This window comes from Hippoglossus stenolepis, chromosome 12 (genome assembly GCF_022539355.2).
Source record: "Hippoglossus stenolepis isolate QCI-W04-F060 chromosome 12, HSTE1.2, whole genome shotgun sequence".
Lineage (NCBI taxonomy): Eukaryota > Metazoa > Chordata > Actinopteri > Pleuronectiformes > Pleuronectidae > Hippoglossus > Hippoglossus stenolepis.
This window is the reverse complement of record NC_061494.1, coordinates 6,089,457-6,114,338: the sequence shown is the minus strand read 5'-3', so window position 1 is coordinate 6,114,338 and position 24,882 is coordinate 6,089,457. Positions and strand designations below refer to the sequence as shown.

General features: G+C 41.5%; 1 protein-coding gene across 1 annotated transcript; it reads right to left on the bottom strand.

Annotated features, from left to right (window-relative positions):
- Positions 1-1,412: 1,412 nt before the first annotated feature.
- On the bottom strand, positions 1,413-18,371 carry LOC124854568 (integumentary mucin C.1-like). The gene is made up of 8 exons (XM_047342388.1): positions 18,323-18,371; positions 17,838-17,939; positions 17,575-17,733; positions 17,332-17,448; positions 16,097-16,316; positions 13,728-13,759; positions 1,592-1,656; positions 1,413-1,475 (listed from the first exon to the last, which is right to left on the bottom strand). The coding sequence occupies exons 1-8, from the start codon at positions 18,369-18,371 to the stop codon at positions 1,413-1,415; spliced, it is 807 nt and encodes a 268-aa protein (XP_047198344.1).
- Positions 18,372-24,882: the final 6,511 nt, after the last annotated feature.

Sequence of the window (24,882 nt, the reverse complement as noted above, 5' to 3'; positions counted from 1 at the left end):
TCTCTTTGGATTGTTCACCCAGAGAAAACCCACGCACACACGGGGAGAACATGCAGCTCCATATAAAACACCTGGGCCAAATTGGGATTTGAACTGAGAACATCAAGCTGTCAGGTGACAGTGTTAAACACTGTTCCACCGTACCATCCTGAATCACAAATCACACCTTAACTCTTTATCTTTGCAAAGAGTACTAGATTCTTAAATAATTAACACCTAATAGAGTTCAATTTTACACAAATGATATCTGAACTGTCTCTGAGTGAGTAAAGAAGCCCCTTGGATGTGCGATTGTAACTATGGGTGCCGCTATAGTGCAACACTATAAATGTCTTTCAGGAGAGACAGTCTGTTAAACATGCACCATTATCTCCACATTCAAACACATCCCACCCTAGTAAGTGTGGCCTTCACTGAGGAAAAGTATAAAACATGATTTCTGAGTCAAAAAACAAGTCAGATGAACCATTTAGCTATAACCAGACCCTGTGAAATACTAACAATAGAATTGTCTTCTGAACTAAAACTAAAAGCAATTTCTGTGTTGTGTGAATTCTACCTGGCTCGTCATTATTAAATGCCATGCGTATTCTCATCAATACTTACCTCACCTTCACCTGGTAACTTGAATCGTACCCCTCATTTAGAGCATTGTGCAGGCAGACTTCCTGACTATAGGTAGGTTATGGATTCCTCACTTTTCACCCTAACTTTCTGACATCTGCCAGAATAATGAAGTAATGTGGTGAAAAGAGTCTGTGCTCTGTCTTAAAGTCTCCAGAGTCCTGTCTTGATCAGACATTTGTAGAGCTACCACCCACTATCAGCTGCCACTCCTCAGTCTCTCAGGTGTGTCCAGTTGTCCAAAATAGGGAAGAGAGGCCGACATGTACAAGATGACTGTCTCTTGTTCCTGCAGTGACTGAGGAGGAAAACTTTCATGTCATTTTTGATTGGTTCATGTCCCCAAAAATCACAGAGAAGAAAATGCTACAGTTTGCTCTCTATATATCGACAGCAATTTAAAGCAACCAAAGCCTTTCAGGACATAATAATTGTGCTACATATTGAAAACAATTTTATTTTTTGTCATGCAGATAAAGTGGCATTTTGCTTACTGGATGACCACGCTACCTTCCAATCATGACAAAAACACCCAGGGAGAAAACTACTGGAATTTTAAATATTTTATTCATCCTTTTGCATTTCTGCCAGTGCTGTAGAAAAAGATGCTTTTAGCCCACAGCAAGCAAACACAGCACAGCACATTCCGGGCATCATCCAGTTTCACCCGCTGGCTGAGATTTTCATGGTCGACCGGTGGGAGCGGGAATGTGGGTGGAATCACAGATATTTGTCTGCAGCAGTGAATCTCTGCAGTAGCCAACTGCCGGCCCCGGGAATAAAAGTGATCAAAGGGACTCCCTCAGCACTGGGGCACTGCCAGAAGACGCAGAGCGAGCAGACGAGATTCTCTGAAAGCAATGAGAGGAGACGAGTTTGAAGTTTGGTTCGTATGAAACACTGTCAACCTGAGCCTCCGTAAAGCATTGATCTCTCCTGAGTGTGACGATAAAAGAGTTTGACTGACAGCAATCAGCTCCTTTATTCCAACTGATCCTAATGTTGTGTAGTAACCTGGTGCCCTGACGTGACCTGAAAGAAAGAGGTCAAAAAAACAAACAAGACTAGTGGATGATTAATTCAGTCTTTAACTCCCTTAATCCTCAGACATGTAAACAGAGATACAGCGTATCATCATGCAGTCTGTTTAAGCACCTTGAATCCAAGCCAGCCTCTGTTTGGGAAAATACCAATGAATGTTGAGTTAGCTGCTTAGCCGCCCGTGAAGGGCTCTTTAAACGTGGTCCCCTCAAGGACCAAGTTCTGTATGTTTTAGCAGTCAGTTAGGACTCAGTGTTTGTCAGGCTGCCCCTCAGCGTCAGGTCTGAAGACTGTCTCCATTTGATGAATTAAAGATGCGTTGTTGCAACCTTTATCTTGTCTTTTCCACAGTGAGAAGACTACGCGAAGCTGCGGTCTGCGTCTGGAGCGTTTCATCCTCTCTTCTCTGTCATGATACACATCATGACAGCAGGCATTTTCAAAGTGTTCTCACATCTCTTGGAGAGCTGTCGGGGATTTGAGAGAGAGGGTGCACCTGAGGGATGTGATGAAAAAAACATGGATGATCAATTATCTGGACTGCTTTTCAAATACCACTTATGCACGACCACAACAAATCCCCATCTGTCCACCTGGGGTTCAGCTCCAACCTCTACTCCAGTTCCGTGGCAGCAGGAAAAATGAGAGATGACAGTTGACGCCACTCTCTGTGATGGAGTGCACGCGGTGAAGTAGAGAGGTATATACCTTCACCACTTCACCACAAAGCGAAAGGACATCGCAATTCGGTAACAGAGGTAAACTGCTGAGCGTATCGGGCCTGGGCTGCACAACCTTAATTACTCGCGCACTTTGGGATGGCACTTAGAATGAATTGCAATCTAGAGAGCACGCCAAAGACTTTTGTATGATAGGTGTGCGTCCTGTTGTCATCCCCTATATAGGCATAGACATTGTTTAGTTGGTAGATGGGCGTGCATCTGAGGTTGGCGTGTCGTCAATTTGTCAGGTGGTAGTCTTTTCCTTCTGAATGGAAAAAAAATGTTCATTTCGTGGCCATGATGGTATTAAAACCAGCATCACCAACTTCCGCCCCAGAAACTAGTTCTAATTTGCCAAATGAACGCCCTCATCATTCAAACATTGTAACTTAGGCAAAGACAGGAAGCAATGTAATGAGCCTCTGGAGACCAGTAAAGCTTCTGCTTCTTTTTGCTCTTCTATTGTCTAATGCTGTCTCAAATAGTGTGAACTATCCAATAAAGTGTTTTCACATTGTAAACAATCCAAACCATGGTTCAATTTGATCCGTACTGTGACCAGCACTTTTGGGCTGATTAAACATTTTGATTGTTGGTCCAGACCATGATCCAAGGCACTGGCCACACCTGGTCTACGCAGCCGTCATTGGCTGCATCCTTCATCAGCCGTGTACACTGCGTTTCAACTGTAGGTCTGTTGCTTGGCGACAGTTGACAAAGTTCTTCGGTTGATTAAGAATGTTGACAAGGTGTTTTTAACATGTGCACCATTAAGAGTTCGGCTGAGTACTTACAATTAAAAATAAATTCCTCTGACGTTTTCTCCTTGCCTTTTGCCACCTCTTTGAAAGAAACTGTTTGTCACAGAATGTGAATTTCCAACCAGTAAAAAGCAAATGTTTGAGGTTGCTCTGCTCAATCTCCAGTCAGGGGCCATCAAACCACTGCAGAGGAAGAGAACAGTGCAACAAGATGATGTAATCAAACAGTGTTCAAAAAATTTTTGAAAACATTATGGAAATATGGGATTTATGTTTGTTTCATGTACAGTATGAGGAATGCTTCTCCTAATCAGTAATTTTGTTTGCTATTGTCTGTTTCCAAAGCACTTTTCTTAGAATTAGAAATAGTAATTTTGCTGTATGTCAAAGAAAGGTAAACTGTACATTTCAAAGCTGTCATCTTGTGAGTGTAATAAAGCCTCCAGCTCTCAGGGTCCAGCACTTCACCTCCAATAAAATTGCATGTCCAGTGCTCGTCACATGACGTCTTCAGCAAATATGAAATTTGTCAAACCCTCAATGAAAAGCTGAGAGACGAGGTCTGATTCAATCTGTCATTACCAATTCCTGTCTCGACTTTGCTGTGATTGTCACACACCTCATTTAAATTCAGCACAAGCAAACAGCCTCCACACTGGATCTTTAAAGCCGGAGACGAAGACAGACCTCAGATATGATGTCCCTCTGTCCCTGTTTTTATCACAGCTGCCTTATGAACACTGTTTTGTTGTTTAAAAAGCTGAGCTGGAGATGGCAATCAATCTTTTTTTTTTAAATCCCAGACTCTCACAGCAGGAAGCGCAAAAGAAGAGGCAACAAAGCTGGACACAAATAAATGAAACTTCTGGCTCCCATGGTGACCACTACTCTAATTGTCCCCCCTGCCTGTTTATTTTTATAGATATGTCCAAATGTGGTCCACAACAGTTGACAACATTTATATGCTTTTGATGTTTGAATAAATTGACCATAAAAACGTTTGCCAAAGTTTCGTTAAGATCACAATCTTTTTTAACTCACCATGAGGGCAGCTTGTAATGACGTTTCAAGCACAGAATGTTTTTTTTTTACTTTACTGACACACAGCTGACTGGCTGGAATTATCACAGCCTGCCATTTCCGTTCATTTCATTTTCATCTGCCAATCTCCCTCTCCCACACATCCCATTGAGACACTGCACTGCCACAATATTTCATCTTTCAAATACAGTATTCGCCTGCAACACGACAGTTCAGAGTGTGTTTGAGTTTTATTAAGACAAACTGATGTACACCTCTATACATGAAAGGGAAAATAGATGGATTTAACTCTTTCAGCTCCAGTGCTGTCATTGAGATTTTGTCATACTAAATATGTCAAAATGTCCAGCTATTGCTTCCCCAACTTGGACAGCGTCATACTTACATTATTGAGAATGTATATATATATATATATATATAGACCCTTTTTTATGAGATTGTGTAGATTAAAAAAAGAAAATAGTTTTTCAAGTTACTCTATAAAGTCGCCCAGGCCATGCAATGCCCTACATTGCTGGTGGATTTGCATGAAGAGAAAAATAAGCAATCACTTTACAATGACTATGTTGAACATTGGCCTTTTACCACTAAATAGAAAAATCTAAAACAACAGCCATCTGGAGGCAAGAAAAACACTTTTGATGGATCACTTCTGAAGTGATGTAATAACAGCATGTTCACGGCTGGGTGGGAAAAATGTCTCACTCAAAACAAAGAGCGTGAAAATTAGGGTCAAGTTTAATAGCTTGCTTTCGAGCTTGCTTTCGAACTGCGGAAAGTTTATCATTAAATGTTTTTGACAGGAACATTAATTCATTTGCTTCCTTTATATTTTCATGTTTCAACCTTGTGTCAGAGGACGTTCTGCAGTGGATAAGCTGGTTGGAAGTGGGTGAAGGGCATAAAACAAGAGAGCAGTGTCCCAGTGGGCTTTAAAGACTGAAACAAGCCCATCAGCAGCCTGTCGCTGGGCTGCCAGGTGAAGAGCAGGAGGAGATAAGATCATTTAATCAGAGCTGCGCTGATTCCTTGCTTCTCGGGATTCAGCTGAGCAGAAGCACCTCAGGAGTGATGGGGTCAGCAGCATCGGGGTTAAAGGTTCACACAGAGTTGTGAGACAGTTAGGAGAGCTGATTGACAGTTCCAGGGGAAATGCCACAGGATCCTTAAAGCTGCTCCTGACCACCCTGTGCACTATCAAGTGTGACACAGCATTGATGTTGCATCTCTTCAGAATTCATTGCTTTTGATAAACTGTCAAATTTGCATTCAGCCTACGTCTGTCGTACTTCACATGTCTTCACTGATGTTGCAGAGGCAGGTGCAAACACAGAACCATCACCTTGTAGAAAGTGACGATGCTTACCTGATTTTTCTCTGGAGGTAGGTCTTCATTATTATTGAAAAACCAAATTGAGGAATATTGAGGGACTTACAGACAGATATAGAATGCTGTGGACATCATCAGAGAGAAGAGACAGAAGAGACTATAGAAGCCGTTTTTGGACATGAACTGAGGAGAATGTTTGCAGGATTCAGTCCGGGCTTTCTTCAGAGTTTGCCTTTCACACATAAACAACGCAACAGGAGATCCTCCCCTCAGACGTGTTCACATCTCTGGAGCGTTCAGGTGAGGGCTGGTGCAGCAGGCAAAGGCAGGACCTAATTTATTAATTCCACTGTGGAGATCACATGTTTTTATTCACAGCACATCAACACTGACGTTTTTTCAGTTTTGTGTCTGTCGCATTTCAGTAGTCATCAACATGCACCCACTCGCAATGAATCCTGCAGAGGATCTTCTACTGTGTACTCACATCGCTCATTCAGGCATAATCTGGAGTTTTTACTAGGGAACTGACAGGAGAAACTCTGGAGAATGTCTGGAGCCTCTCACTCAGACATTTGCGTTCTCACAGTCCTTCTGGAGAATGTCAGGAGATAATCAGGACTCCACCACATGTCTGAAAGCAGAAACATTTAATAACATGAGACCGCAGGCTCCCTGCAAACTTCATGCCTCATTAACAATGTCAGCTCTACACACACTAACCAATGAGAACTTGTCTTAATGTGGGGAAAGAATGAGGGCAGCGGGGTGGTGCAGTCTTGTTTGCATCTTCTCCTTGTGTCCGTGTCCTGTTTCCTCAGAGTACTCCAGCTTCAACCCACGGTATAACAACATGCAATTGAAATTGAGGTAAGGTTAACTGATTACTCTAAATTGACCATGTGAGTGTGAAGAGTTACTGGTCTTGGTGTGTTGGCCCTGTGATAAGCTGGCGACCTGTCCTGGGTGTACCCCGCCTCTCACCCAGTATCAGCTGGGTTTGGCTCCAGTTCCCCCTACGACCCTTTAAGGATAAGCGGTATAGATAATGGTTTGATGGACAAAAAATTAGGTTACGCCCTGTCCCAATTCCTCTCCCTTGGCCCTACCCCTAGATATGAAGTGTCCTTCACTGGGAGTGTCCCCTTGCAAACAGAGTCACATGGCAGAGGGCTAGAAAATCTTCCCCTGGGACTAGGGACACCACTCGTTACGTCATCAGCAGTCAACCAACATTATTACAGTGACAGATGGGACAGACTGATCTACTGATCAATACATATACATTCAGAAATTTGTATTTACTCCTTTGTTTTGGGGGTCCTGAATACAGGAATATGGTTAAAAGGGTGTTTGAAGCGCTAGATGGCCACTAGCCCTACATCACATAAAGAAAGGGGACAACACTACCCCTTTACAGACACATGCACAATGAAGGGGTAGGGCCAAGTGGTACAGCTAAGGGGTGAATTGGGACAGGGCATTAGTTGTGGTGGTTAAGGTAAGGGTAAGGGGCAAGGGCATGTATTATGTTATTAAATGTCTGTCATGGAGTTAGTGAAACAAGTTTAGTGTGAGTATATCTACTTGTTAAGTATATCGCTGATTTTTACAAAATGTCCTTTAGCAACTCTTTTAGTTTACCTAGCAACCCAATCTCAAGTCTGACACATTGGAAAAAAATTAAGTTGAAGGGGTTTAACCTACAGTCATAAAATGAACACAACCAATGGACACTAGCAGTCCCTCATCAGAAATATATACAGGCGTCCAGACAACAGGGGTCAGAAACTATGAATGTTTCAGATGAGCTGCAGCAGAGACAACAGCAGATACGAGCTGTGGCTTGTCAGCTCAACACTTGTCCAGTGGGCTGCAGGTGGAGGAGCAGTCTATATTGATCTGCAGGCCTGCAAGCTGGGCATCAGCTGCCAACGCCCTGCAGTGCAAACACAGGTTGGCACCATGAGCATTATCTTGCACTGTTTGCTGCCTGAATCCTGAATTCATCTAAACAGACCAAACTGTCTCATGCGTCATCATGTCACATGTTGCATTCCTTCATGTTTTAGTGTAGTTCAAAAAAACACAAAGCTGTGCTACAGGGCGGTGGATTGATTGCTAAAGATAACTACCCCTTAACTCACAATGTTTTCAAGATTGTGGTCTGTGCAGAATGGGCAAAGGGGAAGGCACAATAAACAATTCTTCTCACACAGGTACAGTGTGTGTGTGTGTGTGTGTGTGTGTGTGTGTGTGTGTGTGTGTGTGTGTGTGTGTGTGTGTGTGTGTGTGTGTGTGTGTGTGTGTGTGTGTGTCAGTGCTTGTTACAAGTGTGAAGCAGGCAGCAACAGCAATCTGTCTCAGCAGTGCCTCACTCTACCACCTCCACTAGAGTGTGATGAAGGAGGAGGATCATGGGAAGAGAAAGGAGGGAAAGGGAGGAAAGCCAAGGTGGCAAAAGGGACGGAAGACTGAACTTCAAACTTCAAAAGGCTGAAAAAAGGAATGTAATGAATGCAGATGAAAAAAAATCACAAATTATTATTAGGCTTAGCTGACTCTTTTCTGCCGTGTCAACAGAGAGTTCCCAATGGCTGTCACCCTCAGCTCCAGTGTTGGCCTTAACATGAGCCTGATGGGCTGAGTGACAGGACTATATATTCTGTATGCTGCATGTTTCTGTGAATGACTAACTGTTAAGGCTGGTTTATAGTTGATCATTCACGTGGGATTTTTTTCGAATTAGGCACCTAATGCGTGTGGCGTGTGCTCATTTCAACATGGATGCCCTATAGTAAAGTAGGGTTAGTGAATGAGTGGGTGATTTCAGACAGAACAGAACTACTCAAACTCAAACAAATAACCTTGACACCGTGACTTTGACTGACCATATCTCCCCTGATTTAGGTCAAACAGTAATGGCTCTCATATTATTTTAAAGCTCTTTATTTACTTTAAGTGTTTGCTATCCCCAGTAATATTTCCAGTTAAAGGTGAATTGTGCTCTGAATTTAGTGAGATTCTTTCTTCCTGGTGGCGTCTGAAGTCAAATGTCAAATCATAGGCTCCACCAAAAGACAGAATATGCAAGATCCATAAAGAATAAGCCAGGATATCTTTTATTATACGTATTAGTCCATTCACAGTGTTTTTCAGATTCTTCCTCGAAGAAAATGTTGACATATCGTGTGGATGTGCACATACCTTTAGTCATGTTATAAGCGAATCATCATAATAATACTTAGAGCCATCTTTATTTGTACAGCACTTTTCTTAACAAAGTTACAAAGTGCTTCACAAAAGGGTGAAACATTGATATGATGGCTCTCTCTCTCTTCCCCCCTTTTTTTATTGGTCAACTCCTGCCCCACTGAGTCTTTTTAAGTTACTGCATCAGCTGCATGTGTTTCATTCCCCTGCCAAACATACATTTTAGTGATCTGTGAAAGGCTCTTAAAGGAGCCTGTGTAAAATATTCACATTATTCAACATTGAGTAACTGTCAGTTACACATGCATTTCAAGCCAAAACAACACATGTTAATTAATAAAACTGTGTATTACAGATACATGCTTTATCTATTAAATTTTAAAAAGGAGAATCTCATTATTTAGCTGAACACTCACTTGGATGCACCAAACAATGTCATCATCAACTTAGCAACTGGGTCACACACAGAAAACACACCTTTACTTTTTTCAGTGACTGTTGAAAAATGAAAGAATATTACACATCAAAACAAATAGAACTTGAATTTGTTAGGAGGTATTTAAAAAGGAGATGAAAACAAAACTGGTGATAAAGTTCACACCTCTAAGAATCTGCTCTTCCTGTTGTTGTATGTTGTCAATACCAAATGTTATAAGGTTTATGCATTTTAAATTATTGTTTAAGTTTATCTTAGTCAAGGACAGGAAGAGGATTTTGACACATCCTGCTGCTGTGTCATAAACATTCAAATTAACATTCTCAATAACATGTATGCAAATATTGTATTTATGTCCAAATGTAGAATAGAAATGGTTTCTCTTCTAAAGCAGCTGGGAAAACTTAACCTTTGTTATTTGATGAAGCTGGTCCCGATATGATTTTATCAGAAAGAAGATTGACAGCAGAAATAACGTTAGTGTTTCGTAGTTTTAATGAATGATTACAACATATAACGCAGTAAATATTTTCTTCTTTTGTGTAATAACACACATTATCATCATTTCCATCTTTTGTGGCCTCAATCAAATGTGAAAGCCCAATTTGTGTCAAATACAAAACAGTAACCACAACAAGTATTTTCCTACATTTTCACCATGAGTAAAGTCTGAAGAAAAGCAATAAATTAATTAATTAATTAATTAAGAGAATTAAAAGAAACATTGGTATTTTATTTGATTAGAATCTCGCACCTGTACTGAGTCACATTGGCATCAATATACGAGTTTAAAATAATATTAAATACTGGAAAAAATGAAGAAACATCAAATAAAGCTAGTTAATGTGACAAAAAATGTTCCTGAAGTATGACTTTCATATTTGCCAGAATTTAGTATTATAATATTTTGAAACAAGGTATTATAGTTGTACAGTTTTCAAAAAAAGTTAAATAAGATCAAATGTATAACAGTATTCAGTCCACTTCAAATATGAACACAGATTTGTGAAGAAATCCCCAGTGAGCATGTTCCCGTGAAACTATTCCACTTAAATTAAATTGAATAAAAGTTAAGTTACAGTTTTGTGTGCGTGTGTCTATATCATTGGAGCTGACTTAGCTCACTTTAACTTCACCCAGACCCTATCCCCTTTTGACTAAATAGGTATTTTATAATCTGTCCAATCAAAGATGGCAGCAAGTAACCCAAGACCAGACTTCTAAAGGTTCTCTCAGAGTCCTTCCAGTGGATTCTAAGATTCATCCATTTTTGTTCTGAAATCTAAAATAGGATGAAAATGAGGAGTCCAATCAGCAGATGGAGCATTCCCATTCTGACACAACAGGCATCACTGGCAGGGGTTGTTGTAGATGTAGCTGCCTGCGTCGAGGTTGTTGTAGATGTGGTGGCAGTAGTAGTTGTGGTTGTGGCAGCAGCAGTTGGGGCAGTGGTTGCTGTAGTTGGGGCCTTGGTTGTAGTTGGGGCAGTGGCTGTTGTAGTTTGGGTAGTGGTTGTTGTTGTCGGGGTTGTGGTTGTTGGTGTTGGGGTTGTGGTTGTTGGAGTTGTGGCTGTTGTCATTGGGGTAGTGGTTGTTGTCGTTGGGGCCGTGGTTGTTGTAGTTGGAGTAGTGGTAGTTGTCGTTGGGGTAGTGGTTGTTGTCGTTGGGGTAGGGGTTGTTGTTGTTGATGTCGTGGTTGTTGTAGATGGGTTAGTAGTTGGGGTAGTGGCTGTTGTTGTTGGGGTCGTGGTTGTTGTCGTTGGGGCTGTGGTTGTTGTTGTGGGGGTCGTGGTTGTGGAAGTAGTTGTTGTAGTTGGAGTAGTGGTAGTTGTCGTTTGGGTTGTGGTTGTTGCAGTGGGGGTAGTTGTTGTTGTCATTAGGGTAGTGGTTGTTGTTGTTGATGTCATGGTTGATGTAGATGGGTTAGTAGTTGGGCTAGTGGTTGTTGTTGTTGGGGTTGTGGTTGTTGTCGTTGGGGTCGTGGTTGTTGTAGTTAGGGTAGTGGTTGTTGTAGTTGGGGTAGTGGTTGTTGTAGTTGGGGTAGTAGTTGTAGTAGTTGGGGTAGTGGTTGTTGTCGTTGGGGTAGTGATAGTTGTAGTTGGGGTCGTGGTTGTTGTAGTTAGGGTAGTGGTTGTTGTAGTTGGGGTAGTGGTTGTTGTAGTTGGGGTAGTGGTTGTAGTAGTTGGGGTAGTGGTTGTTGTCGTTGGGGTAGTGATAGTTGTAGTTGGGGTAGTGGTTGTTGTCGTTGGGGTCATGGTTGTTGTAGTTGGGGTAGTGGTTGTTGTAGTTGGGGTAGTGGTTGTAGAAGTTGGGGTAGTGGTTGTTGTAGTTGGGGTAGTGGTTGTTGTAGTTGGGGTAGTGGTTGTTGTAGTTGGGGTAGTGGTTGTTGTAGTTGGGGTAGTGGTAGTTGTAGTTGGGGTAGTGGTTGTTGTCGTTGGGGTCATGGTTGTTGTAGTTGGGATAGTGGTTGTTGTAGTTGGGGTAGTGGTTGTTGTCGTTGGAGTACTGGTTGTTGTAGTTGGGGAGTGGTTTTTGTTGGTGGTTGTTGCGTTGGGTAGTGGTTGTTGTAGTTGGGGGAGTGGTTGTAGTTGTTGTTGTTGTTGGGGTAGTGGTTGTAGTAGTTGGGGTCGTGGTTGTTGTCGTTGGGGTAGTGGTTGTTGTAGTTGGGGTAGTGGTTGTTGTAGTTGGGGTAGTGGTTGTTGTGGTTGGGGTAGTGGTTGTTGTAGTTGGGGTAGTGGTTGTTGTCGTTGGGGTCGTGGTTGTTGTCGTTGGGGTAGTGGTTGTTGTAGTTGGGGTAGTGGTTGTTGTAGTTGGCGTAGTGGTTGTTGTGGTTGGGGTAGTGGTTGTTGTAGTTGGGGTAGTGGTTGTTGTAGTTGGGGTAGTGGTTGTTGTAGTTGGGGTAGTGGTTGTTGTAGTTGGGGTAGTGGTTGTTGTAGTTGGGGTAGTGGTTGTTGTCGTTGGGGTAGTTGTAGTTGGGGTTGTTGTAGTTGGGGTAGTGGTTGTTGTAGTTGGCGTAGTGGTTGCTGTAGTTGTTGTAGTGGTTGTTGTAGTTGGGGAGTGGTTGTAGTTGTTGTTGTTGTTGGGGTAGTGGTTGTAGTAGTTGGGGTAGTGGTTGTTGTCGTTGGCGTAGTGGTTGCTGTTGTTGGGGTCGTGGTTGTTGTCGTTGAGATACTGTTTATTGTAGTTGGGGTAGTGGTTGTTGTAGTTGGGGTCGTGGTTGTTGTCGTTGGGGTAGTGGTTGCTGTTGTTGGGGTCGTGGTTGTTGTCGTTGGGGTAGTGGTTGCTGTAGTTGGGGTAGTGGTTGTTGTAGTTGGGGTAGTGGTTGTTGTAGTTGGGGTAGTGGTAGTTGTAGTTGGGGTAGTGGTAGTTTTAGTGGGGTAGTGGTTGTTGTAGTTGGGGTCGTGGTTGTTGTCGTTGAGATACTGTTTATTGTAGTTGGGGTAGTGGTTGTTGTAGTTGGGGTCATGGTTGTTGTTGTTGGGGTAGTGGTTGCTGTTGTTGGGGTCGTGGTTGTTGTCGTTGAGATACTGTTTATTGTAGTTGGGGTAGTGGTTGTTGTAGTTGGGGTCGTGGTTGTTGTCGTTGGGATGTGGTTGTTGTAGTTGGGGTAGTGGTTGTTGTAGTTGGGGTAGTGGTTGTTTCGTTGGTGTAGTGGTTGTTGTAGTTGGGGTCGTGGTTGTTGTCGTTGGGGTTGTGGTAGTGGTAGTTGTAGTTGGGGTAGTGGTTGTTTTCGTTGGCGTAGTGGTTGTTGTCGTTGGGGTAGTGGTTGTTTTAGTTGGGGTAGTGGTTGTTGTAGTTGGGGTAGTGGTTGTTGTAGTTGGGGTAGTGGTTGTTGTGGTTGGGGTAGTGGTAGTTGTAGTTGGGGTAGTGGTTGTTGTAGTTGGGGTAGTGGTTGTTGTAGTTGGGGTAGTGGTTGTTGTAGTTGGGGTAGTGGTTGTTGTAGTTGGGGTAGTGGTTGTTGTCGTTGGGGTCGTGGTTGTTGTAGTTGGGGTAGTGGTTGTTGTCGTTGGGGTAGTGGTTGCTGTTGTTGGGGTCGTGGTTGTTGTCGTTGAGATACTGGTTATTGTAGTTGGGGTAGTGGTTGTTGTAGTTGGGGTCGTGGTTGTTGTCGTTGGGGTAGTGGTTGTTGTAGTTGGGGTAGTGGTTGTTGTCGTTGGGGTAGTGGTTGTTGTCATTGGGGTAGTGGTTGTTTTAGTTGGGGTAGTGGTTGTTGTAGTTGGGGTAGTGGTTGTTGTCGTTGGGGTAGTGGTTGTTGTAGTTGGGATAGTGGTTGTTGTAGTTGGGGTAGTGGTAGTTTTAGTGGGGGTAGTGGTTGTTGTAGTTGGGGTCGTGGTTGTTGTAGTTGGGTAGTGGTTGTTGTAGTTGGGGTAGTGGTTGTTGTAGTTGGGGTAGTGGTAGTTTTAGTGGGGGTAGTGGTTGTTGTAGTTGGGGTCGTGGTTGTTGTCGTTGAGATACTGTTTATTGTAGTTGGGGTAGTGGTTGTTGTAGTTGGGGTCATGGTTGTTGTCGTTGGGGTAGTGGTTGCTGTTGTTGGGGTTGTGGTTGTTGTCGTTGACATACTGTTTATTGTAGTTGGGGTAGTGGTTGTTGTAGTTGGGGTCGTGGTTGTTGTCGTTGGGGTCGTGGTTGTTGTAGTTGGGGTAGTGGTTGTTGTAGTTGGGTAAGTGGTTGTTGTCGTTGGAGTAGTGGTTGTTGTAGTTGGAGTAGTGGTTGTTGTCGTTGGTGTAGTGGTTGTTGTAGTTGGGGTTGTGGTTGTTGTCGTTGGGGTAGTGGTAGTTGTAGTTGGGGTAGTGGTTGTTGTCGTTGGCGTAGTGGTTATTGTCATTGGGTTAGTGTTTGTTTTAGTTGGGGTAGTGGTTGTTGTAGTTGGCGTAGTGGTTGTTGTGGTTGGGGTAGTGGTAGTTGTAGTTGGGGTAGTGGTTGTTGTAGTTGGGGTAGTGGTTGTTGTAGTTGGGGTAGTGTTGTTGTAGTTGGGGTAGTGGTTGTTGTCGTTGGGGTCGTGGTTGTTGTAGTTGGGGTAGTGGTTTTGTAGTTGGCGTAGTGGTTGTTGTTGTTGAGATAGTGTTTATTGTAGTTGGGGTAGTGGTTGTTGTAGTTGGGATCGTGGTTGTTGTAGTTGGCGTAGTGGTTGTTGTAGTTGGGGTAGTGGTTGTTGTCGTTGGTGTAGTGGTTGTTGTAGTTGGGGTAGTGGTTGCTGTCGTTGGGGTAGTGGTAGTTGTAGTTGGGGTAGTGGTTGTTGTCGTTGGCGTAGTGGTTATTGTCATTGGGTTAGTGGTTGTTTTAGTTGGGGTAGTGGTTGTTGTAGTTGGCGTAGTGGTTGTTGTGGTTGGGGTATTGGTTGTTGTAGTTGGGGTAGTGGTTGTTGTAGTTGGGGTAGTGGTTGTTGTAGTTGGGGTAGTGGTTGTTGTAGTTGGGGTAGTGGTTGTTGTAGTTGGGGTAGTGGTTGTTGTAGTTGGGGTAGTGGTTGTTGTAGTTGGGGTAGTGGTTGTTGTCGTTGGGGTAGTGGTTGTTGTAGTTGGGGTAGTGGTTGTTGTAGCTGGCGTAGTGGTTGTTGTTGTTGAGGTAGTGTTTATTGTAGTTGGGGTAGTGGTTGTTGTAGTTGGGGTCGTGGTTGTTGTCGTTGGGGTAGTGGTTGCTGTTGTTGGGGTCGTGGTTGTTGTCGTTGAGATACTGGTTATTGTAGTTGGGGTAGTGGTTGTTGTAGTTGGGGTCGTGGTTGTTGTCGTTGGGGTAGTGGTTGTTGTAGTTGGGGTAGTGGTTGTTGTAGTTGGGGTAGTGGTTGTTGTCGTTGGGGTAGTGGTTGTTGTAGTTGGGGTAGTGGTTGTTGTAGTTGGGGTAGTGGTTGTTGTAGTTGGGGTAGTGGTTGTTGTAGTTGGGGTAGTGGTTGTTGTCGTTGGTGTAGTGGTTGTTGTAGTTGGGGTCGTGGTTGTTGTCGTTGGGGTAGTGGTAGTTGTAGTTGGGGTAGTGGTTGTTGTCGTTGGCGTAGTGGTTGTTGTCGTTGGGGTAGTGGTTGTTGTAGTTGGGGTAGTGGTTGTTGTAGTTGGCGTAGTGGTTGTTGTGGTTGGGGTATTGGTAGTTGTAGTTGGGGTAGTGGTTGTTGTCGTTGGGGTAGTGGTTGTTGTCGTTGGGGTAGTGGTTGTTGTAGTTGGGGTATGGTTGTTGTCGTTGAGATAGTGTTTATTGTAGTTGGGGTAGTGGTTTTGTAGTTGGGGTAGTGGTTGTTGTAGTTGGGGTAGTGGTTGTTGTAGTTGGGGTAGTGGTTGTTGTAGTTGGCGTAGTGGTTGTTGTTGTTGAGATAGTGGTTATTGTAGTTGGGGTAGTGGTTGTTGTAGTTGGGGTCGTGGTTGTTGTAGTTGGGGTCTTGGTTGTTGTTGTTGGGGTCGTGGTTGTTGTCATTGGGTTCGTGGTTGTTGTAGTTGGGGTAGTGGTTGTTGTAGTTGGGGTAGTGGTTGTTGTCGTTGGGGTAGTGGTTGTTGTCGTTGGGGTAGTGGTTGTTGTCGTTGGGGTAGTGGTTGCTGTTGTTGGGGTCGTTGTTGTTGTAATTGGGGTCGTGGTTGTTGTAGTTGGGGTAGTTGTTGTTGGGGTAGTGCTTGTTGTAGTTGGGGTAGTGGTTGTTGTCGTGGTTGTTGTAGTTGGGGGAGTGGTTGTTGTCGTTGAGATAGTGTTTATTGTAGTTGGGGTAGTGGTTGTTGTAGTTGGGGTAGTGGTTGTTGTAGTTGGGGTAGTGGTTGTTGTAGTTGGCGTAGTGGTTGTTGTTGTTGGAGATAGTGTTTGTTGTAGTTGGGGTAGTGGTTGTTGTAGTTGGGGTCGTGGTTGTTGTCGTTGGGGTAGTGGTTGTTGTCGTTGGGGTAGTGGTTGTTGTAGTTGGGGTAGTGGTTGTTGTCGTTGGCGTAGTGGTTGTTGTCGTTGGGGTAGTGGTTGCTGTTGATGGAGTCGTGGTTGTTGTCATTGGCATAGTGGTTGTTGTTGGGGTAGTGGTTGTCGTTGTTGCAGTGAGAGTGTTACACAAACTAGTGTCACAACAGGCTGGTCCACTGATATTGGTCAAAGAATTTGACATGAAAGGCAATGTCCTCAGGCTGGTAGCAGCTGCGCACATATTTAAAGATGCACAGCCAAAGATGGGAAAAGTGCCGCTCTCATTTGTCACTAAAGATTAAACACAATCGTAGGTTTGTTAGTTGGATAATTTCCTTTTGATGACAGTAGTTTAACATTATTTGTTGCCATGGTTACAGTGGTGCAGTATTTTAACATCGCACCTTATTACTGACATGTACACGTGTACTTCAGGACCTAGTGACATCACTGATTTCACTGTTTTATGTTCTCACGTATGCAACAGAGAATATGTGTGATCAAATCCAACCACACCCTTCAACTATACTGGTTGTTTTCAGAGGTGATACAGGCCTGAAACTTTCAACCAGCACAATTTAAAGTCCACAATTTAAACATACGTTCACGTCAGTAAAAATGTTGAACTAAATCTAACTCAATTAATGAGTTTGCTCAATGTTTCTTGTTGTGCAGTATTTATCTCATGTTTTCAAAGCTGTTAATATTTCTTAGTTCAATGATTATCAAAACAAAGAATTGTTCATTTTAGTCATTTTGGAATCAAAGAAACTCTCAAAATGAGCCAAAAAATTTCGACCTTGTCAAATGTTGGAGTTTTCTGCTTTTCTCTGTCTTAGTAAATGAAACATTTTTTATTTGTGGACAAAGCAAGAGACTTTTATAATCACGTTGAGTTCCAGGAAATCGTGATGGAAAATAACAAACAGATTAACTGAGAAATAATCAATAGTTTGGTCAACTGGTCAAGATGGAAATAATTTGAACTACTTTATCTGCTGTGTGCTCTTTAAATCTAAAACATTATGATGATCTTTAGATCATGAGAAAGTAAACATTTCATAAAAAGACATAAGGCAGTAAAAAGTAAGTTTTTAATCTTTGAATCCATGTTATGGATCATAAATACAGAGTAACACAGATGATACAGATTTAATTAAAGTGCTTTAAATGTTTATTACATGAGTAAATACATGTATATCTTAACTTCACTCTTTAGTATGGTATATGTTAAAAATACTTAAAGGTAGTAGAATAGGTTTGAAGTAATCTTGGTTTAAATGCAGTATATAAGAAGAAGACTTACCACTGGCTTGAAAGCAGCGATCCTCTGTTCCCTTACATTGTAATGAAAGGCTGCAATCAGAGGTGCCGGGGCTACAAATGTGACACTTTAGACTGTTATCTGCTGGAGCCGCAGGGTCTGAAACAGACAAAAAATAATTCTATTTATTAGAGGAAGAGAGAAGATGGAAGTGTTATGGATTAAAAATAGAACATGTCAGAAGAAGGATGCAGATTAATGAGATAGTCATCTACATCTACTTACAAGGCAGAGTGACGGAGTTGCAGTTGTCTGTGCTGCAGCATGTAGCACTTGCAAGTGAACTCAAATCACCCAAGTTAACTGAAAATGTCTGAGAGCCTGTGGATGGACACAGGGAGGGGGGGGCACAGGCCTTGTAGATTTGCTGTCCAGCAGTCCCAACTGAACCTGGAGAGTCAAAGTGCAGTTTGTTAATGGTGATGGAAAGCACACGTCACTTTGCAGTACATGTATTTCACTGGAAAGTAACTTGTACAGAAGTTTACCTTGAATGGAAGCTGTGATACACATCGTCTCTGTTACACATGTAACTGCTGCTGTGGTTGAACAGTTAGGATTTGTGCAAGTTTCACACACAAGTGCTTCACCTGCAATGTGGAGAAAAATAGTCTGTGATATGATGATCTGATCTAAGTTGTGGTTCATAAAGGCTCAAAAATCTTCTTACTGTTCAAAAGGAGTTTCAGACATATGGGTTGTAATTTAAATATAAATAGACACTACATACATGACTCTAAATTATTGCATCTGTTTCCTACCTGTTTAGTCTGTTTCTTGTACTGCTGTACTGTAGCTTATGAATTTCTCCTCTGAGGATCAATAGAGCCTCCTTATATTTTCAAGGATATTAAATTACTTCTTTTAAGTGGAACAAACAGCTGGTGAATATTATTGTGAAAGTATTTAAAAGTAGATTTAAAAGAGGTTCTGTTATAGCTGCTGAATCGGTATGATAGAGATAATTAGTTACCTGTGCTGGAGAGCACCCAGATGAGAGTCAGAGAAAGAAGCAGCTTCATCATGATGAACAGGTAAGTTCAGCAGATTCCTTATACGACCATCAACACGGAGGCACTTTATATACTCTACAGGTGTTGAACGCCTGTATGACTGATACATGTCTGAATATCTCAGGGATTGGGCGTTTTTCCATTTATACAGCATGATCATTCCAACTGTCAGTCTCTCTTTTGTCACACAGGAAAACATGTCAACACACATCAACACACCCATTTTAACTTTGACAGGATTAACCTCTTTCGGGTTGTGCACCAAAAACAAAAAGCATAAAACATAGACCTACATTTCCCTCAGGATCATTTGAGTATCTAGACATCAATATAGACTGGTAGACTTTCATCTGTCACCAACTGATTTCCTTACGTCTCTATGTTCATTTGTATGGAAATAGTTTAACAGCAGGACAAACAATAACCTGCAAAAAGCTCAGCTTCTGCTAACTTGATCAAAACTACACAACCAAATTAAAGAACTTGAATGTAAATGTAGTGTTTTACTTAAATGATGTGCCATGTTTCAGTACATGTCCATCCTGTCTGTCCTCAGAATCAGCATCTGCCCGGACTTTGTCTGTACAGTATTTTCCTCTCCTTTTGGAAAAGTACTCTTTGAATTATTTTCTATCATATGTTGCTTTTAGACCTGCACTGAAGTCCACACATTTTCCTGAAAATGTCCAGAGGGGCTGTGAGGACACAAATGTCTGAGTCAGTTTCTCTGGACATTTTCTGGAACTTTTCTTGCCAGTTAAATGTCTGGAAAATGTCAGAGTGAGTCCATGTGAGAGTACAGCAGGAAAATGTCACAGTGAGCGAGTGGACGTGTTGGTGAGGTTTCTAACACGTGACGGACGTGAAACTGGAATAATACAAATATCTCATGGATATTTATATCACATGTCTGACCTCCTGCCGCTCCACCCAGCATCCCCCCCTCGCCTGAAAGCTGTGGAGATTTCATTTAAATGTTTTTTTTAGTTTCCGTGTTGTCTGTGTGTGCACTGCAGTCTCATGCCCTTTTGTGGGCATTGACGTGGGCAGTTACCTATGCTAATTGGGAAAGACAGACACTGAGCTTTCAACTTATGAAGACATGGCATTCATCAATATAAGAAAACAGATGCAAACAATTCTGCCGTTGAAGAACACGCCGTGAATCTGACATATCGGACCGTTTTCTTAGAAAAGATTTAAAGAACAAAGTTACAAAAAATCTTAAGAAAATATTGGTGAATGAGGCCCAATGAGATTTGAGAGTTATTGGCAATAATGGACGACGGCGAGATTCTTAAACAAGTTGCGGGTTGGAAAGTGACTGATGGAATTTTTACATCATGTCCGGCCTCCTGCTGGTTCACCCGTCATCCACCCCTAAAACACAGTATATGTCACATATGAACATTCATGAACGCTTTGAGAAAGAAAATGTTTTGAGAAGAGAATTAAAAAAAAAAAAAAAGCAGAGCTCCATTCACAGATCAAAGTGAACGCCAAGGTACGTAGGTGATTCACCCACATCTGCAAACTAGTCCGGGTGCGATTGCTAAGACAGAACCGGTATTGTCAGTGTAGAGTGATGGAGCGGGGAAAATTAGGTATTGCAATAACGCCACCTGGGGAATTCCACCTCCAGGAAATAACCAAACCCTATTGTTTGCAACTGCACAGGTTCGTAGATATCACTTGTAGAAAAGAAACAACTTTTATTCAACTCGATAAATGCATAATTCAACAAAAAGCAAAATGAAACAACAATCACCAGAACACAAATTATCATATGAAATTAAACACTTAGACAAGGGAAAAGGACCGGGCTGGGACTTACCACGGCGACAAAAACCAAAGGAAAAAGGGAAGGATTAATAAACTAACCACCCGCAAATAAGAAAAACATTAAATGTGTCACATGTTCCATAGTTTTACTGCTACAGCTTTTTGTTAAAATGTTATAGCCAAGTGTAGCCTATTGACTCTGAAACCGAGCAGGACCTGAACCCGAATATTATTCATCTGAACTTGGCTCGGCCGATGGGAGCCGTCACGCTCAGGTTGAGTATCAGCAGATGCTCAGCTGAGGGTAAAATCTGACATCAAACTATTTTTTTTACTTCTCTTATGCAACCGTCTCCTGATACAGCTTTCACTGAACGTGGAACTGTATTCCAGTGTCCGGTGCAGCGCTGTCTTTAGATTTCTGTTCCATCATTTAAATGTTCTTTTCAGTTTCTGTGTTGTCTGTGTGTGCACTGCAGTCTCATGCCCTTTTGTGGGCATTGACGTGGGCAGTTACCTATGCTAATTGGGAAAAACAGACACTGCGCTTTCAACTTATGAAGACATGGCATTCATCAATATAAGAAAACAGATGCAAACAATTCTGCCGTTTAAGAACACGTCGTGAATCTGACGTATCGGACCGTTTTCTTAGCAAAGCTTTAAAGAACAAAGTTACAAAAAATCTTAAGAAAATATTGGTGAATGAGGCCCAATGAGATTTGTCAATTATTGGCAATAATGGACGACGGCGAGATTCTCAAACAAGTTGCGGGATGGAAAGTGACCGTGTCCGGCCTCCTGCTGGTTCACCTGTCATCCACCCTTCCCCGGAATGTTATGTCAGAACAATATGACAGAACTTAAATAGGTAGAGCTTAACTTCAGTGACAGCACAGAGTCGACACTCATAACACAACCACAAGTGCTGCTGACTGGGAGTGATGTGAATTTAGGGACACTGGTACGAGTGAATGAATCATTCCCTGGTCATGAAATCATCACACATTAAGGCTGCATTGTCACAGATGTTAATCACAGTTGTGCTCATTTGAAATTTAAGGTGACTCACGTTGCAATCAAGGGAAATATGGGTAACGAAGTTTGAACTTTAAGTGGTGACTCGATCCAGTGAGCAGGTGGATCCAAATGCAGGAGTGAGGCAGATCCAATCAAAAAACAGAATTCATTGAAAAATGAATAAAATAAGGTTGCAGACGAAGCAGGAAACAAACTACAACAAAGCAGGACCAGGAATATACAGCCGACGACGCAGGCAGAGAGGCAGACGACTCGACAAAAACTGAAGTGAGGAGTTGACTTGAATACAAAGAGAACCAATGACAAACTTGCAACAGGTGGCACACGACAAGCAGGTGAAACTAATCAAGGCAGGACAAAAACAGAAGTGACACATGAGGGAGGCTGTGTCTGAAATCACTCTCTAATCACTTTATAGTGAGTTCACCATTTAGTAGCAGTGTCCGAATGTTTAATGAAACTTTATATTCCCTATGCACTCATGGTTTCCCATAATGCACCATGAAAAATAGTGAGTAGTCAATAACCGAGCAATATGTACCATCATGCATTGTGCTTGCAGCAGAGAGACGAGGGGAGAGAGGGAGGAATGAACAGCCGGACCTGTCTTATAAATGTAACTAAGAGCAGCTCATCACAGCACAAACTGTGGGAAACAAGTTTATTTCTAGAGTTAAAGATGATCATTCAATGGTTTTTACCTTAAAGTATTTATCCTAAGTGTAAAATATACATCTGAAATGTATTGTGGGGTTTTCTGATGTGCTAACTATATAGTGCTCTATATAGAAGACCCTTTTGTAAAGTAGGGTTAGTGAATGAGTGGGTGATTTCAGACAGAACAGAACTACTCAAACTCAAACAAATAACCACGACACCGTGACTTTGACTGACCATATCTCCCCTGATTTAGGTCAAACAGTAATGGCTCTCATATTATTTTAAAGCTCTTTATTTACTTTAAGTGTTTGCTATCCCCAGTAATATTCCCAGCTAAAGGTGAATTGTGCTCTGAATTTAGTGAGATTCTTTCTTCCTGGTGGCGTCTGAAGTCAAATGTCAAATCATAGGCTCCACCAAAAGACAGCATATGCAAGATCCATAAAGAATAAGCCAGGATATCTTTTATTATACGTATTAGTCCATTCACAATGTGTTTCAGATTCTTCTTTATTCTTCCTCTAAGAAAATGTTGACATATCGTGTGGATGTGCACATACCTTTAGTCATGTTATAAGCGAATCATCATAATAATACTTAGAGCCATCTTTATTTGTACAGCACTTTTCTTAACAAAGTTACAAAGTGCTTTACAAAAGGGTGAAACATTGATATGATGGCTCTCTCTCTCTTCCCCCCTTTTTTTATTGGTCAACTCCTGCCCCACTGAGTCTTTTTAAGTTACTGCATCAGCTGCATGTGTTTCATTCCCCTGCCAAACATACATTTTAGTGATCCGTGAAAGGCTCTTAAAGGAGCCTGTGTAAAATATTCACATTATTCAACATTGAGTAACTGTCAGTTACACATGCATCTCAAGCCAAAACAACAAATGTTAATTAATAAAACTGTGTATTACAGATACATGCTTTATCTATTAAATTTTAAAAAGGAGAATCTCATTATTTAGCTGAACACTCACTGGGATGCACCAAACAATGTCATTATCAACTTAGCAACTGGGTCACACACAGAAAACACACCTTTACTTTTTTCAGTGACTGTTGAAAAATGAAAGAATATTACACATCAAAACAAATAGAACTTGAATTTGTTAGGAGGTATTTAAAAAGGAGATGGAAACTAAACTGGTGATAAAGTTCACACACAAAAATCTGCTCTTCCTGTTTTAGCGTTTCTGCATCTATATGACTGACCCAGAATAATAACAACATATAAATAAACCAACTGCCAACAGTTAATGGAAAGACTCGGAAAGTTTCCACACTAGTGGATGTTTTGGGTCCAGCAGTGGAGGAGGAGGACGACGAGGGAGTTAGATAATTTATAGTTTTATCAGTGCTAATGTTGTCAATACCAGAATGTTTTATTGGTTTATCTTACACAAGTACAGGAAGAGGATTGTGACACATCCTGCTGCTGTGTCATAAACATTAAAATTAACATCCACAATAACATGTACATAAAATAAAAATATTTTTTTATCAGAAAGAAGATTGACAGCAGAAATAACATTGTTGTTTAGTAGTTTTAATGAATGATTACAACATATAATGCAGTAAATATTTTCCTATTTTGTGTAATAACACACATTTATCATCATTTCCATCTTTTGTGGCCTAAATCTAATGTGAAAGCCCAATTTGTGTCAAATACAAAACAGTAACCACAACAAGTATTTTCCTACATTTTCACCATGAGTAAAGTCTGAAGAAAAGCAATAAATTAATTAATTAATTAATTAAGAGAATTAAAAGAAACAATGGTATTTTATTTGATTAGAATCTCGCACCTGTACTGAGTCACATTGGCATTAACATATGATTTTAAAATAATATTAAATACTGGAAAAAATGAAGAAAAACTTCCACTTGAAGCTTGAAATAAAGCTGTTAGAAAATGTTAAATAGTTAATGTGATGACAGTTTTTCCTGAAGTGTGACTTTCATTTATGCCAGAATTTTGTATTATAATATTTTTAAACAAGGTATTATAGTTCTACAGTTTTCAAAAAACGTAAAATAAGATCAAATGTATAACAGTATTCAGTCCACTTCAAATATAAACACAGATTTGTGAAGAAATCCCCAGTGAGCATGTTCCCGTGAAACTATTTATGTTTCACTTAAATTAAGGCTAATAAATTGAATAAAAGTTTTGTACTTGTCATTGGAGCTGACTTTATCTTCACCCAGACCCTATCCCCTTTTGACTAAATAGGTATTTTATAATCTGTGTGACTACCAATCAAAGATGGCAGCAAGTAAACCAAAGACCAGACTTCTAAAGGTTCTCTCAGAGTCCTTCCAGTGGATTCAAAGTTTCAACCATTTTTGTTCTGAACTCTAAAATAGGATGAAAATGAGGAGTCCAATCAGCAGATGCAGCATTCCTATTCTGACACAACAGGCATCACTGGCAGTGGTTGTTGTAGATGTAGCTGCCTGTGTCGAGGTTGTTGTAGATGTGGTGGCAGTAGTAGTTGTGGTTGAGGAAGAAGTTAGGTTAAAAACACATCTCTTCTGACTACACCTTGATTAAGAAGACAATGGTCAAATAAACATGGTCAACTCTGATGTTGAAAAGAAAAAGAAAGAAAGTTAGTTGCACTTATATATTACACTTGCATGTAGCACTTCGTAGTTGGGCTTAAATGATTCATGCTGTTCTGGGTTTGTACCCTCATGGTTGAATGCACTTATTTTAATTCACTTTGGATAAAAGCATCAACTAAATGATATGTGTTGCCCCGGGTCAATTCCCCAGAGCTAAGAGGGTATATAATAAGAACAATAATAATGTAATGCAGTAGCCACACTATAGAGCAGTGGTCACCAACCCTTTCGAGCCCAAGATCACTTTTTAAATTCCAAACGTGAGCCGAGATTTACCACCCTGATATCTTCCAAAAAAACAGTGTGAAAAACAGACAACCGACACACAGCTGATCTAGCGCGACGACAGCCAGTGAGTCCAGAGAGTTTGGGGATCGACAGTGAAGACTGAGAGATCGACC

What these genes read in the sequence shown, in the direction of transcription:
- LOC124854568 (XM_047342388.1), bottom strand. Translation starts at nt 18,371, where the DNA reads ATGAAGCTGCTTCTTTCTCTGACTCTCATCTGGGTGCTCTCCAGCACA. An exon ending in TATCACAGCTTCCATTCAAG is followed by an intron (nt 17,734 to 17,837) that starts GTAAACTTCTGT and finishes CTCCAGGTTCAG; the next exon opens with TTGGGACTGCTGGACAGCAA. An exon ending in TACCCCAACTACAATAAACA is followed by an intron (nt 1,657 to 13,727) that starts GTATGTCAACGA and finishes TCTTTCTTTCAG; the next exon opens with GTCACGTCAGGGCACCAGGT.